This window comes from Pararge aegeria, chromosome 1, assembly GCF_905163445.1.
Source record: "Pararge aegeria chromosome 1, ilParAegt1.1, whole genome shotgun sequence".
Classification (NCBI taxonomy): Eukaryota; Metazoa; Arthropoda; class Insecta; order Lepidoptera; family Nymphalidae; genus Pararge; species Pararge aegeria.
The window spans coordinates 11,277,192-11,294,035 of record NC_053180.1 but is presented as its reverse complement, the minus strand read 5'-3'; the positions used below and the strand labels follow the sequence as shown (position 1 = coordinate 11,294,035).

General features: G+C 35.1%; 1 protein-coding gene across 1 annotated transcript; it reads left to right on the top strand.

The window, feature by feature from the left end:
• The first annotated feature begins 2,413 nt into the window (after window positions 1–2,413).
• Window positions 2,414–15,586, top strand: LOC120625436 (endoplasmic reticulum metallopeptidase 1-like). Its single transcript, XM_039892506.1, has 18 exons — window positions 2,414–2,452; window positions 4,464–4,580; window positions 5,089–5,269; window positions 5,702–5,851; window positions 6,562–6,689; window positions 6,771–6,869; window positions 7,328–7,472; window positions 7,549–7,700; window positions 8,013–8,157; window positions 8,751–8,871; window positions 9,578–9,680; window positions 10,181–10,373; window positions 10,984–11,165; window positions 11,705–11,842; window positions 12,401–12,666; window positions 13,791–13,903; window positions 14,375–14,556; window positions 15,411–15,586. The coding sequence occupies exons 1-18, from the start codon at window positions 2,414–2,416 to the stop codon at window positions 15,576–15,578; spliced, it is 2,622 nt and encodes an 873-aa protein (XP_039748440.1). The 3' UTR covers window positions 15,579–15,586.
• Window positions 15,587–16,844: the final 1,258 nt, after the last annotated feature.

The window sequence follows — 16,844 nt, the reverse complement described above, 5'->3', positions numbered from 1 at the left end:
CACCCATATCCACCAATGAACGTCCACTGCTGCACATAGATCTTTTGTAAGGAGTTCCGAATACCACGGTCTTGAGCCGCCAACTATTATCTATTAAACAATTTTGTTCTTTTATTAAATAATAATAGGATAATTAGTTTCACAGATTATAAATCTAATCTATAATCCATGCTATTAAGCGTGGATTATTTACTAATTAAATATTTTTATCAAATCCTTTAATTTTAATACCTAGATATATTAATTTGTTTCATTTTGTGCATGCTTGTAACTAAGCATTTGAAAATGTCTTTAATGTTTTCATATTAAAAGATTTCCACCAAAAGCAAATCTATAAAAAGGCTTGCACACTAAACGAACGTTTTACTACTTTGTCTTGTGGAAAGGCATACTCGGCGTCAGGGCAGGACAGGATTGCCCTCCAAGAAAAACTTCTCTTTCAAGTACGAAGGAGTTTTTAAAAGTAACATTCGTTAATTACACCAATATTGAAAAATTAAGAAGACAACTTTGTATAAGTAGCCTGCGAAGATATTATATTAATGTGTTCTTAGTTAAACAGGCGTAGTTAGTCGATATTTCGGTATATTAAATTTAATGATTTATACTTAATTTGCTTATTTCATAAATTGCAGATTAAAAATAATTTAATAATTAAAATACTCAGTAGGTTATGTCTACATTATATATCGCATGTTTCAGTTTATCCCAAAATTTTAATAAATAACTAAGCAAAACGCACTATCGTTAGAAGTATCTTTGTAATTTTTTTTTATCGAGAAAAGGGTACTGTATAGTTTATAGCCGTGAACCATTGCGTCAGAAATATGGCCAAGAGTAGGTATCACATCTATTTTTCGCTCTGGAGAACTTCATAGATATAGTTTAAATTTAAATAGTTTAAATTCTTTCAACCTCATTTAGCACACCTCATTATGTGATAAAAACTAAGACAACAAGAGGTTCGGGAGTGGACAAACGGGTTGGTACCAAACTTCCTAATCGGGAATAGAATCCAAGACTTCTTGGTGCGTATTCAAACATGCTAACCACTAGACTAACTTGGCTATTCTTTATTATTTTTTAATACTAGCGGACCCTCAGAGACTATGTCCGCGAAAGTCAACTTCAAAAAATTATCGTATGTTGTCGCGACTGTTTTTTAGAAGTTTAAAGAAACAATTCCGATATACATGTCCGTCGTTTGGCGTAACGTTTACCGTTCACGAATCACACGCATCGGAATCTCTCAAATAGGATATTTTTTTTAGTTTATCTAACATTTCTCATTAATGATAGTAGCCATTGGTCGTATCGTGATGATATATAGCCTGAATTGATACTTATAATCCAAAGAAAAAAGTCGAAATCGAAACAGCACTTTCTGAGATTAGCGTGTTCAACCAAACAAACTCAAAAGCTTTAAAATAAAACAAATTTGCCTATCCAAAAAACCAAGTCAATCTAAAACACCGTTGCGTGGATTTTGAAGGACTAATGCAGAAAAAATTGCAATGCTATCCTGTAGGAGCTGTTTGCTTTTCCGGGATAAAAAGAAGCCTCTGAGCTATTCCAGACTATATTATATGTATGTGTCACATTTCTGCCGTCGAGGTTCATTCGTTATGGCTTTAAAGCGTAACAAACATTCATCCATCCATACATACATACATCCATCCAAGCATACATCCATCCTCACAAACTTTCGCATTTATAATATTAGTAGGATAGTACGCATGCATTCGATCGTCGTACCATATGCCTTGCGACTTGCTGTTATCTGTGAAGAGTTATGTCCTTCATCTCCGACAATATTTATCAAATCTTCATGCAAATTAAACAATCCATGCTTGATATTATACACTTTCAAATAGAAAAGAATTATTAAAATCGGTTCAAATTTAACGGAGCTATGAAGAAAAATTGTAAAAAAAAATCCCGTAAGAAACTTATTATTTATCAAGATAATAAGTATCCTGTATGTTGACTCGAAATAGTAGCTACCATTCTATTAAATTTTATTTAAATCCGTTCAGTAGTTTTCACGTGATGCCCGGACCGACAGACAACAGACAAATATTTAATTAAAATCTGTGTTGTCAGTATCGATTACAAAGCATCACCCGGACAAAATAAAAAAAAAAAAAATTAGAACAAGCGATAAATAATAACAACGCTCTAATGCCGAAACCATCAGTTAGTTCATTTAGTAGGTACATAAATAACATAAACTTTAATTCACACGGACATATGGCAATGAACATAATAATATATGATAACATTTTGATAAGAAACAAACGGACAATAAGACGTTATAGTATTGATAATAAATATAAAATATACGGTCGCTCACTTGTTATCATTTCTTCAAATCACACAGTCGAAGAAAGTACTCAATTTTCCGTTGCCCGTGATGAAACAAAAAACTGAAGATGATCCGTCGAGGCGAAATGTGCGTTCTTTCTCTTTATGTATATTTATGTTTGAAGTGCATATTATTAGTTCAGTGTAATATTATCTGCTATAAAAATGAATCCTTATTTTCCTTGGTCACACCATAACTTGGAGAACAACGATAGATTGCATCTTTATTTATTCTGCTTCTCGTCTGTTAGTCACCTAACTCATCATAAACTGCTAGACTGATTTGGATAGTGTTTATTTTAATAGGTTCTTGGATGGTTAGAAAATGCAATTAGACCTGTTAGGTGGCGCTGATTTAACGGCAGGATATGGTCCTGTAAGCCATAATTAACATATTAGTTGTTTTTAAACCCCGACACAAAAAAGATTGGTTGTTATAGGTTTGACGTGACTGTGTGTTCGTGCGTGTGTGCGTGCGTGTGTATGTGTGTGTATATGTCTGTGGCATCGTAGCTCCAGAAGGGATGAACCAATTTTGTTTTTTTTTGAAAGATGAATCGGTCGGAAGTGTTCTTATTCTATATAGCTTTTAATTAACGGTGTTGATTTTGGATAAGAAATATTATTTGTGGTTAATGTGACAATACGTTGCCATTGCGCATTGCAAACGATAGAATCAGAAATTTCGACTACAAATTCGAATATACGTAGTCGGATAATTGATTTTTGCTCATTAATTCATCGTCAAAGAGTGCAGAACCTAACGTCATTATTTGTGTAATTTTTCGATGACATAAAGCTAACATTACGAGCTCACTACCTATAAAAATAATATTATCTTGAAACGTGGGATTATTACATTTATTTGGCATAATCATTGATAATATTTATAAATACTTACCGCCTTTGAATAGATTAAAATTAATCTTTTAAATGCTAGACAACGAAAAAATGTACTTAAAAATAAGTATCTACAAACTAAAATATAGCTTCCATAGTTTTGAAATGCGATAACATGAACCAAGGACGTTTTTGGCTCGCAAAAAAATCTAAGAGATTTCTATATACAACTACTGTTTCAAATAGATTAGGCCTAAAGTGATAAGGAAATCTTATTAAGGATATTTTACTATCTATAGAATTTTAATAACTAATATTTGTGCCCTCAATGCCACAAAAGATTTCCTTTACACTTTTTATGTTTTAATTTCATTTTACTACATTACCATATATTTGCAAATGTTATAACAAAATCACGCGCGTACACTTTACGTACGTAGGTAGGTACATAAAAGACTTCCGTATTTAAAATAAAAAGGTCTTGATATTAGGTCAGTGGCTCTGTGACAATACTGAGACTGTTAAAGTATAATAAGTTCAATAAATTAATAAAAGGATAAAACAATTTAAATAGTTCTTCAGTAGTTAAGTAACCTGAAGTGGCTTCCTATTAGGCATCGGCGTAAACTGCATGTCCACACCAAACCACCACTCTACCATAAACAACGCTTTAATTTCCTTGGCCCGTGTCTGTCTTAAGGATCTCAGCGATCTGCTAGGTAGAACATTCTCAGAATGATGAAATGTAAGTCTCAAAGTTACTTGGAATCCTTCACAATAAAAGCTGTAATGCTGTAGAATGCACTCCCTAACGATATTTGTCGCTTTAAAGCGCCCTAGCTATTTTCAAAAGCCGTGTAAGGCATCACTATTTGTCATTATAATTATGTTGTTCGTATATGTGCATTTATATATCTATAGTAAATATATGTAAATATTTATAATTGTATGTAGGTATATCTTATTTTATTTCTCTCTTTTAGTAATTTATAATATTAGTTGTTAGTAGTATTTACCCCAGTGTGTAAATTTATGTATTGTTATTGCGATTTCCCGTCTCTCATGAATATTCCTATCGTTAAGGTTACCCGATATGATAAGATCGCCTTTTGCTTCTAATTTTTTTTAAAGTATATTTTTAATTTGTCCTTTACTTCGCAATAAAGAGGTTTAAGTAAATAAATAAGTACCCAAAATAATTGGAAGTAAGAATAAATAATCAATATAAATAACGCATTAATTTAAAACGTTTTCTTCAGATACCAAGTCCATTCTTAGTACTTTTGCTGGGATTTTTCATGCTGGTAGCGTTTGTGACTACAGCTATCGAAGATGAACTGCCTAGACCTATCAAAGAACAAGAGATTGGAATCAATGTAAGTTTTTGCTATGTCTTTTCGCTTTTAAACATGATTGACTTTCCCTTCGAAAGTCAACATAGACACAATTTTCTAATTTTGTGTATCATCATCATTATTAAATCATAGCGGGCCGGTAATGATCACTATAGGCCACGGGACTCATCTCAGAAAAAGGGTTTAGGGCGCAACTACCACGGTGGCGAAGTGCGGATTTTTAGACTTCACATGCCTTTGAGAACGTTAAGAAAACTTTTAAGCATGCAGGCTTTCTTCGCCGATAAAGCGAGTGATAACTGAATTGATTAAACTAAAACGCACATAACTACGAAAAGTTATATGTCGAGTGCCGGGGATCAATCTCGGTCCACCCGAAAGGGAGTCCGATAGTAAGGACCTACCAGGCTATCAGCGCTGTATAACATTTTTGTTCATCTAAAAGCAACTGAGTTGCAATACTCAAGAAGTACGAGATATTGAGAGAACAATCTATGCGATTAAAACAATTTAATGTTCCCATTTTCAGGACTCAAACACATTCAGTGAAGAGTCTGCAAATAAATATCTACAGATAATACTAGGAGACCACCCAAGAGTGTTTGGTCTGGAATATCATTATATCAAGACACGGGACCTAAAAGAACTCTTCGATAGTATTGCTCAGAAATCAATCCTGCCTATTCACACAGATTGGCAATTTGTTGATGGTAAGTACGATACAAATGCGGATGGTTTATTATTTGTAGTTTGCGGCTGTAACATCACAAACTATCTAAAATATTAATCTATATGGTAATATTTATTAAATTTTGGTCTTCCTCTTTAACTCAAGAGCGAACTTAGCTCTTGTCGGTGTAACATCTTTCAACCTTCTCAATCAGTCTTTCGCCTCTCTAGAAGTCCCCGCCGTAACCTTTTGTTTTATTTATCCCACAAAATCCAGTCTCGGTCGTTCTCTTTCTCTCTACTTTCCTTCAATTATAATTGTTATAAATTTATCATGTCTTAGAAGGCCAATCATTTTCCCTCTTATGTTTTTTATAGTTCTAAACGATAATAATATCTCTCTATTCACTGAATATTGTTAGCAAAAAAGTATAAATTTGGTGCGTTGTTAAAAATATATTTTTGTATTCCAGGTTATTTCATGTTCGGCTCACCCAGCGTTTACAGAAATCTTTCCAATGTGGTAGCGGTATTGGAAGGTGAAAGCGGATTTTATTCCAACGGCACCATTGGAACTTCAATCCTAGTAAATTGTCACCACGACTCTGTTCCATTTGCAATAGGTAATACTACTTTACGAACCCAAAATTCATCTGTAATGGAACTCAAAGCTTGGGGTACCTACAGATAATCTACATTGCAGTAAGGCTATATTTTATTTTGAAGATACTTATAGTTTAGCTTTTGGTGATAGAGCTCGTCCGGGGAAGTACACCACCATGCTTATTTCTGTCGCCAAGCAGCATTGCTGTATTCCGGTGCCAAGGGCGTGGTTACTGGTGTAATTAAAGTCACGTGAAACTTAACACCTACGTCTCAGATTTATGGTCACAGGGCGGCATACACTGCTAAGTGTTGCTTTGTTTATAGGCGATGGGTTTCCAATTACCCTTATCCTCGGGGAAATGATATAAATGTATCTTCTCCCACAGCTTTATCAATTCTCAGAGCATTGGCTCACAAGTGGAAATAATATCCATATGATATATGTGTAATTATGAACGGGGATAAATTTCTCCTATTCCATATTCCCGTACTTTAGCAGGTGGACACGTTAATTAATTATATCCCTTTCTAAGCGATACAATCGGGTGATATTATTTTTGTCTCCTCCCCGTGCTAGCCCTGCAGGTGGGCCATCTGCTGCAAAAGAACAGAAACCCTTTTAAATAAACGCACAAAATTTCATCCAAATTGGTAATTTAGGAGTTAGGTGATAAACACACGTACAGTACGATTATATATATCAAGATTTTTCCTTTTCATGAATCAGGTGCATCAGATGATGGTTTGTTCTGTGCTGCCATGGTTGAAACATTAGAGAAGTTATCAAGAAGAACTACAAAACTAAAGCATAATATAATTTTCCTTAGTAATGGTGCTGAGGAAATGGGATTGCAGGTATGCGGGAAAACAGATAAAAGTCTGAAAATATCTTCACGTATTTACTTTAAAACTAATTCATTTTTGTAATTTTAAAAGGGAAGCCATGGATTTTTGAGCCACCCATGGTCGAAAGGCGCTATTGCAGTTGTTAATTTAGACGCAGCTGGGATGAACGGGCGGCCGAATCTGTTTCAGGCAAGTACTTCATACCTACTTCATGTATAAGTAAAAATATTACATTTAAAAGAATACTGCCCCGGTGGTCTTGTGGTGAGCTTGTTCGACTGCAGATTACAACTGGATTAGAGCCCCGGGTCGAGCCATTACAGTATTGGGTTTTTCTATAAAAAAATTCTTAGTACCAGTCTGGAGCTATATATCTGGAGCTATAAGTATGGGAATAGAGAGGTAGTGGTGATTCATCCCCGCTGATCTCTTTCCAGCCGTGTTGGATCTGCAGTATAATTGGGCTTTGAGAATCAGAAAATAGTGCGCCTGTGTTTGAGCACACACCTATGTACTATGTCTCCCGTGTAGTAAGAAAATTTCTCTGGAGAATGATCATCGTAGCCGAAATTGATCAGGGAAACTGTATTATATAAAAATGTATTCAGTATCATTTCATCATATTATTATTTATAATTTTGTCATAGGTAACAGACTCTAGAGTACTAGAAGCATTTAGAAGAACTACTTCAAGACCAATGGCACAAAGTCTAGGTGAATTCTTATTTTCTAACCGAATCATACCATCGGATACAGATTTTAGAATATGGAGAGACTTTGGTGATATCATGGGTAAGATTTATCTTACTACTATAAAAGTATATATTCTTCTAAACATGTGTAAAAATATTATTATATTTTCTTATAGGTGTAGATATTGCGTTTGTTCAATGGGGTCACATATACCATACAAGAAACGACAGACCAGAATTAATAAACGACGGTGTCATGCAGAATGCAGGAAACATGCTTCTTCCGCTCGTGAGAGACTTAGCTGATTACGAGGGTTTAGTAAACAGGGTAAGATTAAAGATAATAATAATAAAATTGAGTAACTAAGCTTAATTTTGTGGAAATACCTTCGATTATTTTATTTTCTCTATATTTATTTATTCTTTACTACAATCAGAACCGTGTTTGCCTCCAGGATGCGTGATAGCTTCATGCAATTCTTTGTCAAAATCAGTTCATAGGCTTAAACATATATAATTTTTTTGAATGATCTTTCGGGAGTTTTAAGCTTAAGAAAGTTTTCTATGCCAATCTCTGAAATATTCATTAATAATAAGTAAATTCTGTTAAAATGACACTAAGAAACTTTCAATGTTTTAGGTGCCACGTTCGACAGCAGTGTATTTCGATTATATGGGATGGTTTCTTATAACATTCACAAGATCTGCAGCGCTGGCAGTTGATATAATAGTAGTATTACTAGGTTTTACGACCGTCGCCTATCCCATATGGCTGTTTGGATTGAGTAAGTTAAAGATAATACACAGGTCGCCTAAAGGACAGAGGAAACTATTTCTCTAACGGTTTTATTACGAACAAAATGTCACTCGTAATAAGATTGCGAGACAGATTAAGTTTATTATATTAAAGTACTAGCTTTGCTGTTGTAACTCGAAGCTTTCAATAATTATATATTTAATTTTGTGATTAAATTTAGCTTAAAAAAAGATATCGTATGTAACATGTCTATTCAGAGTAAGTCGTCAGATTTCGCTGAGACGGCTTAACTTATTGGTTACGAGGCATAAAGCGCGGTGCTTAAAAAGCATCATATATTGAGTGACAGCGGCACGTTGCGATGGCGGTATCAATAAAATCAATTGCGTTCGTTTAACGCAGCAGAAACAGATTCAAATGGGTACTTAATTTAATCAGCTGCTTTGCAGTTTATATATGCAGAAATTAATGTTTTTATCATTTTTTTTTTTATTGCTTAGAGTTTCTGTACATTAAATTAAAGGAGCTGTCAATATTCAACGCTAAAAATCGTGTGTTTTGTTGTCATGTGTGTGCGTCTAGTAAAATAAAAATTTAATAAGGCTGTTACTTTTTTTTCAGCATATTCATATTTACGTGAATTAATGTGGTCTCTTGTGGGTCGTTTATTATGTATAGCGAGTGGAGCTGCTGTTATCGCCATTTTTTCTTCGATTATGATCGCTACCACCATACAAATGAGGTGAGGTTATGAGAAATAGATTTGAGCACGATTTTGTCCTATGTGATTTAATATTAATTTTAGCATCAGCAAGTAGATGGGTTGGTGATCGCAGGAGATGGTAGTAGTAGCATAGAGGATGCTGCAACTCGTTCTCCGTTACATATTACCTTAGTCGCCTCGTACGATGCCTGCGGGCAGGCGAATGGGTGACTGTATTCTGGACCTGCCACACACAATGTAAAGCACAGAATTCTTCTATGATGTAAAGATATAGACAGAACCATAATTTTAGAAACTGATCGCTTATTCGAAGATTATTGTCATTCTAAACAATTTGTTGTTTTTGATTTAAATTCAATGTTGTCTAAGGATTTGAAAAGTTTAGTTTCTGTTAAATTTAGTTGTACCTGGTAGGTTTGTGTGACAGAGCTCGTCCGGGGTTGAACTAGCAAGCTTATTTCTACTGTCAATTATGCATTGTGTCTGTTTGAATGGCCTGGGTTCCGGTGTAACTACAGGCACATACGCCTCAGGTTGTTGTATAAGGCGCAGTACTTTGTAGGTTTTCCTAGCATGCATTTCCAGTGCTCTGTTTAAGGGCGACGGTTTCCTACTTTACATCAGATCGGCCATCTGCTTGTTCCGTCAATTATTGCTATATAAAAAAATGGATAATGCTTTTATATAATACTTCTTGTTCATTTATAACCAAGTATATTTTTAGATATTTGTCTGCATATTGGCTTATAGCGCCATTGTATTGGTTGCCATATGTGATTGCATCCGTGACAGCTGCTCATTTGTTTGATTTTTGGAGGAGCAAAAAGGTAACTTAATAATATATACGCCATTACTTCATACAATTGGATTCGCAGGGCGTAAATTTAAAATAACTAAATCATGTTAAGACACGCAAAACGAGGGTTTTTGTTTTATTCCACTAGAAGTTAGCCCTTGGATGCAATCTGACCTGGGGGTACGTTATAATGCAATCGAAGATGCTATGGGACTCAGCTAGGGGTTTGGCAGTTTTATTAAACCCTAATCGCTTAGCGACACGTTTTTGTCGCTGGGGTGGTAACTAGCTACGTCTCAAGTCAACAGACTAGACCAGAGAAAATTTAGAAATTAAAAATTACCCTTGAACCCGGGAACACCCACTTGTACAACACTACAGCTCTCACCGCTGCGCCAGGAAGGTCGTCAAAAATAAGTTTTTCTAAAGTCAATGCTTATTTTTATATCTATACATTTAAAACATTTTGGTTCATTGTTTTATAGACTAATTCCATATACCTACCTACTAGAAGGTATTTTTAATTTTCAGACGGATCTAGACTCTTCAATGCGGACTATTCAAGCAATGGCAGCCACGCGTTTTATATTATCTGTATTGCTGTTTGTATTATGCTGCTTCCCAATTTTCTTCAACGTTAGATATTTAATAGGAACTCCCCTCTTCTTGATGTCAGTCGGAAGTATAGTATCTATGTCAGTGGTACGATACTCGAAAGTAAATGGTAAGTAGGCACCTAATAATACGTAAATTACTGTTATAAAAAGAACCGCACGGCAAGCAAGGGCAAAAGGGATTTTCCCCTCGGGGAAAGGACAAAATGCATATCCACTCTTTGATCATGGGCGGGAAATAATATCCCCATAATATGCGTGTTATGTCAAACGAGGCTCAAAATTTTATTTCCCAATTAACAAATTTCAAAATTGCATCTCTTCCCAGTGGATATAAATTTTTTGTAGCCATGCAGAAAGTATTTAAATAAAGGATTTTTTTTATACTATTTAATAAAGACCTTGAACATTTTTTTAAGTTTTTAGAACCTTAAGGGTTATTTATTAGTCAAAGAAAGATACAGAAGTTATAGACAAATAGTGGATGAAAGACTGGAAAGAGAAAATCAAAAGTGGGAGGTCAAATAGGTCAGGAAGTATAAAAAACGTAGGCGAATATTTCTCGCTTGAGACACCGCTTTATCCACTGATTTTATGCATATATTGTATTATAAAAAATAGTAAATACATATAGGCCAAAAGTAGGAAAGTTTAGAATTGGTATTATTATGAACTCATTATAGAGAACCCGTTTGTACTAAAAACCTCTAAATCTTTTAGCATGGCAACACCTCTTATTGGAAGTAATCGTGCACATACCTGCTACTCTTTTCACCTTGTCGCTGGGAACAAGACTTCTAGCCCTTATGATACCGATAACTGGCCGGTCCGCTTCCGACTCTCCCGATGTTCTTGTCACGATCGCTTCTGTTGCGGTTACAGTGTACGTTGTTTTCACTGTGGTAAGTTTGGTTTTACATCTTATTTAAGGCACCTCATAACATTCACAGCTTATTAAGTTATTAATTTACAACTGCTGGTTAGATGCTCTTCATAGAAAAAGCTTTCCATCATCAGCGTAGTGGGCTATTATTTGTAACCTGTTGGTCAGGAAAATTGGAAACAGCTAGGATCTTTTATTTTCATTGCTTAATAGAAGAAAGGCATATAACAGAAAATATACTACAGCATGGTCAATATACTTAAATTAAAGTATATTGAGAAGTTTTTAAAGAAATGAGTATACCTACCTACTATTCATTATAGTTACAATGTATTTATAATAATTTATTATTTGCAAGACAAAGGCATTAGTTTAGTTACTTTGCAAACAAATTAATATATACAATCGACATTTCTAGTAAAGAAATGGATATAGGTTAGTGATAACATGCATTAAAGTTAGTTGGGACCCACGGTGTATGCCCTCTATGCACGCCACTGCAGCAGCTTCCTGCAACTCACATGACAATCAAATACCTAAAGCCTATTTTTTTTTCAGTCTGGAATTGAATTGCTATTCTCACGCAAATGGATGTGGATAGTGTTAAGTGGCATATCAGTAGTGTGCATCATTATAATGTTCATCCCCATGAACCCGTATCGTGACGTAAACACCACTCAGAGGCATACTTGGTTTGTGAGTATCTCTTACTTTGTGTTTGTTGGGTTGAGTTTTGTGGGCATATGTTTGCTCTGCGGTTTTAGAAGTTGCTGAATCCGTGACGTCGACAAAGTTTTCCAGTTTGTGATGCGATGAGAAGTCACCGGGCTATGTAGGCAGTTTTGTGTAGAAAATTTTAATCGACCTTTGTGCCTCATAAGTGAGCGTTCAATCCCTGGCATTTTCACTGTTCTGTTCTGATGGGAGGCTATGGCCATAGTTAGTAAAAGTGAAAAATGAGAGAAATACAATACTATAACGCTACATACACAAAAAAATATTATAAAAAGAGACAAGGATTTTGCCTGACGTGTGTCACCAGGTAGGAAATTCCAGAGTCTGACACAATTAACTGTAAAAGAAAAACTTTTATATTTCGTGCGACTGTACGGAACCTGTTGTTTGCTGTCGGTGCAGGAATGTGATTACATGACAACCTGATTTATAATAGGGGCAGTTTATTATTGAGCTAAATATAAAGATAGGTAGTGGACAGCGGTAGGACGTGATTGCTCTAACCAATTCCTTTTTCAGCACTCTCAAGTTACTACCTACGATCAGAATTTCACGGTTCTAAACAGCTCTTCTGGAGTAATTTTAGCTAAAACAGATGCTAATAATATACATGATGCATTGAAAGCGATCCGTAACAGTGATATCTACATACGAGACGATGAATCTCACGAGTCCGACAACCCACTTAACAAATTGCAAATAAGGGAAACCGACTTAAGGATACTTCAGGAGGAGTGCCAGGATTATCTTTACTGTAACCTGCCGATATTTGGTCCGCGATCATAGTGAGTATCTTATCCTCATTGAACAGCGCGCTCTTTTTGTTTCACACATTTTTTATGAACAATATAAACTTAGTTAGAAATAACTGTACTAATTGTGAAGCGAAAGAAGCTATATGCGGGTAATGGACGTTGTATCTTGGGTTTATAAGGTGCTGGAGTGGCACCCTGCCCTTCGAAGCCCAGTTTTGGCAGATCCTACACTAAACGTACCTACAGGTGACGTGTGAATCTACTTTATTTAAGTACATAAAACTGAATATTTAGTTATTATACCTGCATACTCTAGTACAAGCCATATAATGAAGTACGTCAACTTTAAATCGCTACAGTTCTCTATAAAATCAAATATCCGTAGAACCGTAGAGCTCATGCTAGTAAAAATTGCCTGTTGCTGTATGATTGTAAAATTTTAAAAAGGCAATGATTTTCGTCTATATTTTTTCCATGTGGAGGAGCGTGTGAATAGCTCCTCCAGGGGGTTTGTTTGTGGAAGACAAATTTGAATATGGCGGAGTGGTGACGAACGCAATAAATGAAGTATTTGTCAATTATAAAATGTTAATTACACACGATAAGTAAAATTGACAGCCGCTTACGACTTATTTTATTTACTCGTTTTCTGTGGTGGTCCTGTTCAGGGCGAATCAGTCTTTTAACACTAACGCCTTCAGCAGAGGGCAGGAACATCATCTTGCTCAGAGCGGCGTTCAAAAGACAACTGAATTGAACCGCCTAAAAAGGCGATTCGAAGATGCATAGATCACGGGCATAGGGATGACCCGTAATTAGCGAAAATGAGTCTTATAAAGTAAGCCATAAGTACTTATCAAAATTACAAAGCGTTTACGTGTAATTCTATAAAAACAAAATACTATAAATTGCGTGTCTTTTTGAATTATTCAACTCAGTAAGTAATTTAAGTGATGAGGGGGAAATGTTGTATTTTCATATTATGATTAGTGCCTGTTTAACTTTTTTTTTTTAAATAAACAACTTACTATGCCGTATATAATATGAGAAGTCTAGACCGTAGCCCACTACGCTGGCCCAGTACGAATTTACACTATAAAGTTTAGCGTTTTTGTCTCCATGGTGTTTTAAAAAGCTTATACGTATGTTTTCAGTACGAACAGCCTTTTCGTATCAATGGGACCGCCGGCTCACTTCGACCATTCGATACAATTATTGAATCGTTCCTGCACTGCAGATGTTTGCAAACTTAGCTTTGAAATACATGGTAAGCTCTAAATTAATGCAAGCTATTTATACAGATTTACTAGTAAACAACATACTTGATAATTTTAGCAAGTTTTTGGATTTAGAAGTGTCTCAGTCTCCCAAGTTAGAGTTTCCGGCAATTTTGTTATCTATATTTCTATCGTGATCACTTTATTACGTAGTATTACCGACCATTTCATTAAATGTCTGTAGATTATATAGATATTTATTTTGTCTTGCTTTGACCGTGACCGCTAGATTCCACCCTACCGACAAAGACAAGCCACGATTTAACCTTCCGGTACAATGTAATGTAGAAACCGATAAGAGGCATGGCTTCAATATAACTGCCAAACTCCCTAACAGGTTAGCCCAATACTATCTTAGACTGCATCATCTCTTATCTTATTACTTCCTTTCATAACTTGTAGTGGAATAAATTCACGATTAGGTAATTTGCTGACGTAGATATTTCTCCATCTGACATCAGGTACTGCACATAACACGATTACGATATGGCCGCGAGAAAATATCACCCTAATTGATTGGCCCTTCAAGAACTCGATACGATCTACATTCAGAATGCAAGGAAGACCTGTGTATAATATAAGACAAAATACAAACACCTACAGCGCAGTCTTTCCCCCATATGAATTGACCTTGGACTTTAGGGTAAGTTTTCAACGTTATGTTTTTCATAAATTAAATAATACATCATCATCATCATCAACCCATTAAAGGCCCACTACAGGGCCCTAGTCTCAGTATGAGAAAGATTCAGGCCGTAGTCCACCACATAAGCCAAGTGAGGATAAGACTTTAGACGCCCTTGAGAATATGAACTCTCGGAAATGCAGTTTTCCTCACCGTGTGAGCAAGCTATATTTAAATGCTTAAATTAAAAACGTACATTAAAAAATCCGCGAAATTAGATAAATAGAACCCCACTAGGCTATCACCGCTATTTAGAAACTATCTATTAATTGTAACATTTCGTAACTCCAAAAGAATACGATTTATATTTTCATTGCCCATATGGAGCTTCTTCTGATAAATAATTAGGCTAACTATATTAATGTACGTAGTTATTTTGTACAAAAGGCTTGTGGATATTGGGGGGAATAAAACATTGGGAATATTTTATCCTTATTCATTAGCATCCTACGTAGCAAAAGAAGAAGACGAAGCATCCTAATACTATTCCAGGCCATTTCACTAAAGTTATTCCGGATACCATTTAGATCCAAGGCCGAATATTTAACATTATTTCGAAGCACGGGGCCATACGACGTCAATTTACTAACTTCAGGTTTATACTGAGAAATTCCTGATAAAAAAAAACCCTACCTGTTACTCTCTGGTTAGATAAATGAATCGAACCCTGGCTGTGTATTGATCAGGTGGTAGAGTCACTACAAACAGGCAGAATTAAAGCTTCAAAATGGTTATAATTAGAGTAAGCCTACGTGAATTTGAATTTGATAGCTACTCGTAGGTGCCGATACTTAACCTGCTTTTTTTTTCAGGTACCAGAGATGAAACAAGCTGATATTATTTTAGATATATCCCTTAACGCGCACAAGATCAACCACCCGGAAGATTTCACGGACCATTACAAACAACTGCTGGAAGTTATGCCCGAATATATGAATATCGCAACTTTCTTGAGCTTCAGGAGTAATTATGTATTTTAGACAGATAATTTAATTATAGTAGATATTTATTATAAATTGCGTCTTACTAAAAATATTTATTAAACTCCGTTTCTAAAATCATAAATGTAGATTGGCAAGTTTTTAGCTTTTGTAATTACAAAATTTTCGTTTTTTAGAATCTAGTCATAAAACTTTTACAAGGTAAGCACGTTCTCTTGTATTTTAAAATCAATCTAAATTTTATTTTTGTTAAGACGTATAGAAATAATAGGGTATTGTGTTAAAAAAAAATATTATTGTCGTCTAAAAAAGTATGCTAAACATTAAAACGATTCTTCAAAATATAAACTGAAGCATGAAATATAAAAATAATTAGGTAGTACGGGATATTGCTTAATATCATTAGATATAATATAATATGCAGATTTAACGAAGAGACAGGCACCGTTCAACGTCTTTGATCTCGTGGTAAATACCGACATCTTCTGGACAGCATCGCTAAAGGATATAGAGGTTATGTAGGTCCCTTTCTAGAAAACCATTCCCCATCTCTCTATATTATTTCTTTCGAATCAGTCTTTTCTTCCACTCTATTTGTGTCTTTGGCTAATAAAAATAAATCTAGCAATACTTGTTGCATTAGCAAAAATTCTGTTAGTGCAACCAAGTAGACGATAAAAACTGGCATGATTTTCTCGACCAATTTTGGCCACGGTGGTCAAGTTCAAGAGGATTTTCTACTACGCGAGAGATATTAAAGTGCGCAATTGGTAGGTACCTACCATTTCTTATAGAAAAACCCACTACTATACGTAATGACAAGGAGATCGACCCCAGGACCTCTCTATTTCGTGATCTGAATTGACCATGCTAACCACTAGACCAACAAGGCAGATATACTGAAGTGGGTTGGGTGTACGTGGCACGGCCAAGTTTGCTTTACACATTTTTAACATGGTAGCCTTTGAATATCTAACGACATAAGCTTGGTCTATGGAGGACACAATTTTGTCGGCATCGCGTGTTCATCACTCGTTTCTTATGTGTTATAGAATGGTTAAAATAAAATTATGGTAACTTCAACTACAGGTGTCATCAAGAGAACCTAAATATTTAGTTGAAAACAACCCTCCAAATGTAATACACTGAATTGTAAATTATGATTACATTGTATGAAAACTACTTAAATAAGTAACTAAATTAATTATTTTATATAATAAACATGTAAAGAATTAGTATTTGATTTTTAGTAAGTACTGCGTACTTATACGTATGAAATACATAATGAAAATTTTCGCCTTCAGT

Excerpts from the sequence above, each read along its gene's own strand:
- LOC120625436 (XM_039892506.1), top strand. The coding sequence starts at position 2,414 with ATGAAACAAAAAACTGAAGATGATCCGTCGAGGCGAAAT. Across the intron at positions 5,852-6,561 it reads CTCTGTTCCATTTGCAATAG|GTGCATCAGATGATGGTTTG; the intron begins GTAATACTACTT and ends TTCATGAATCAG. Across the intron at positions 7,701-8,012 it reads ACGAGGGTTTAGTAAACAGG|GTGCCACGTTCGACAGCAGT; the intron begins GTAAGATTAAAG and ends TCAATGTTTTAG.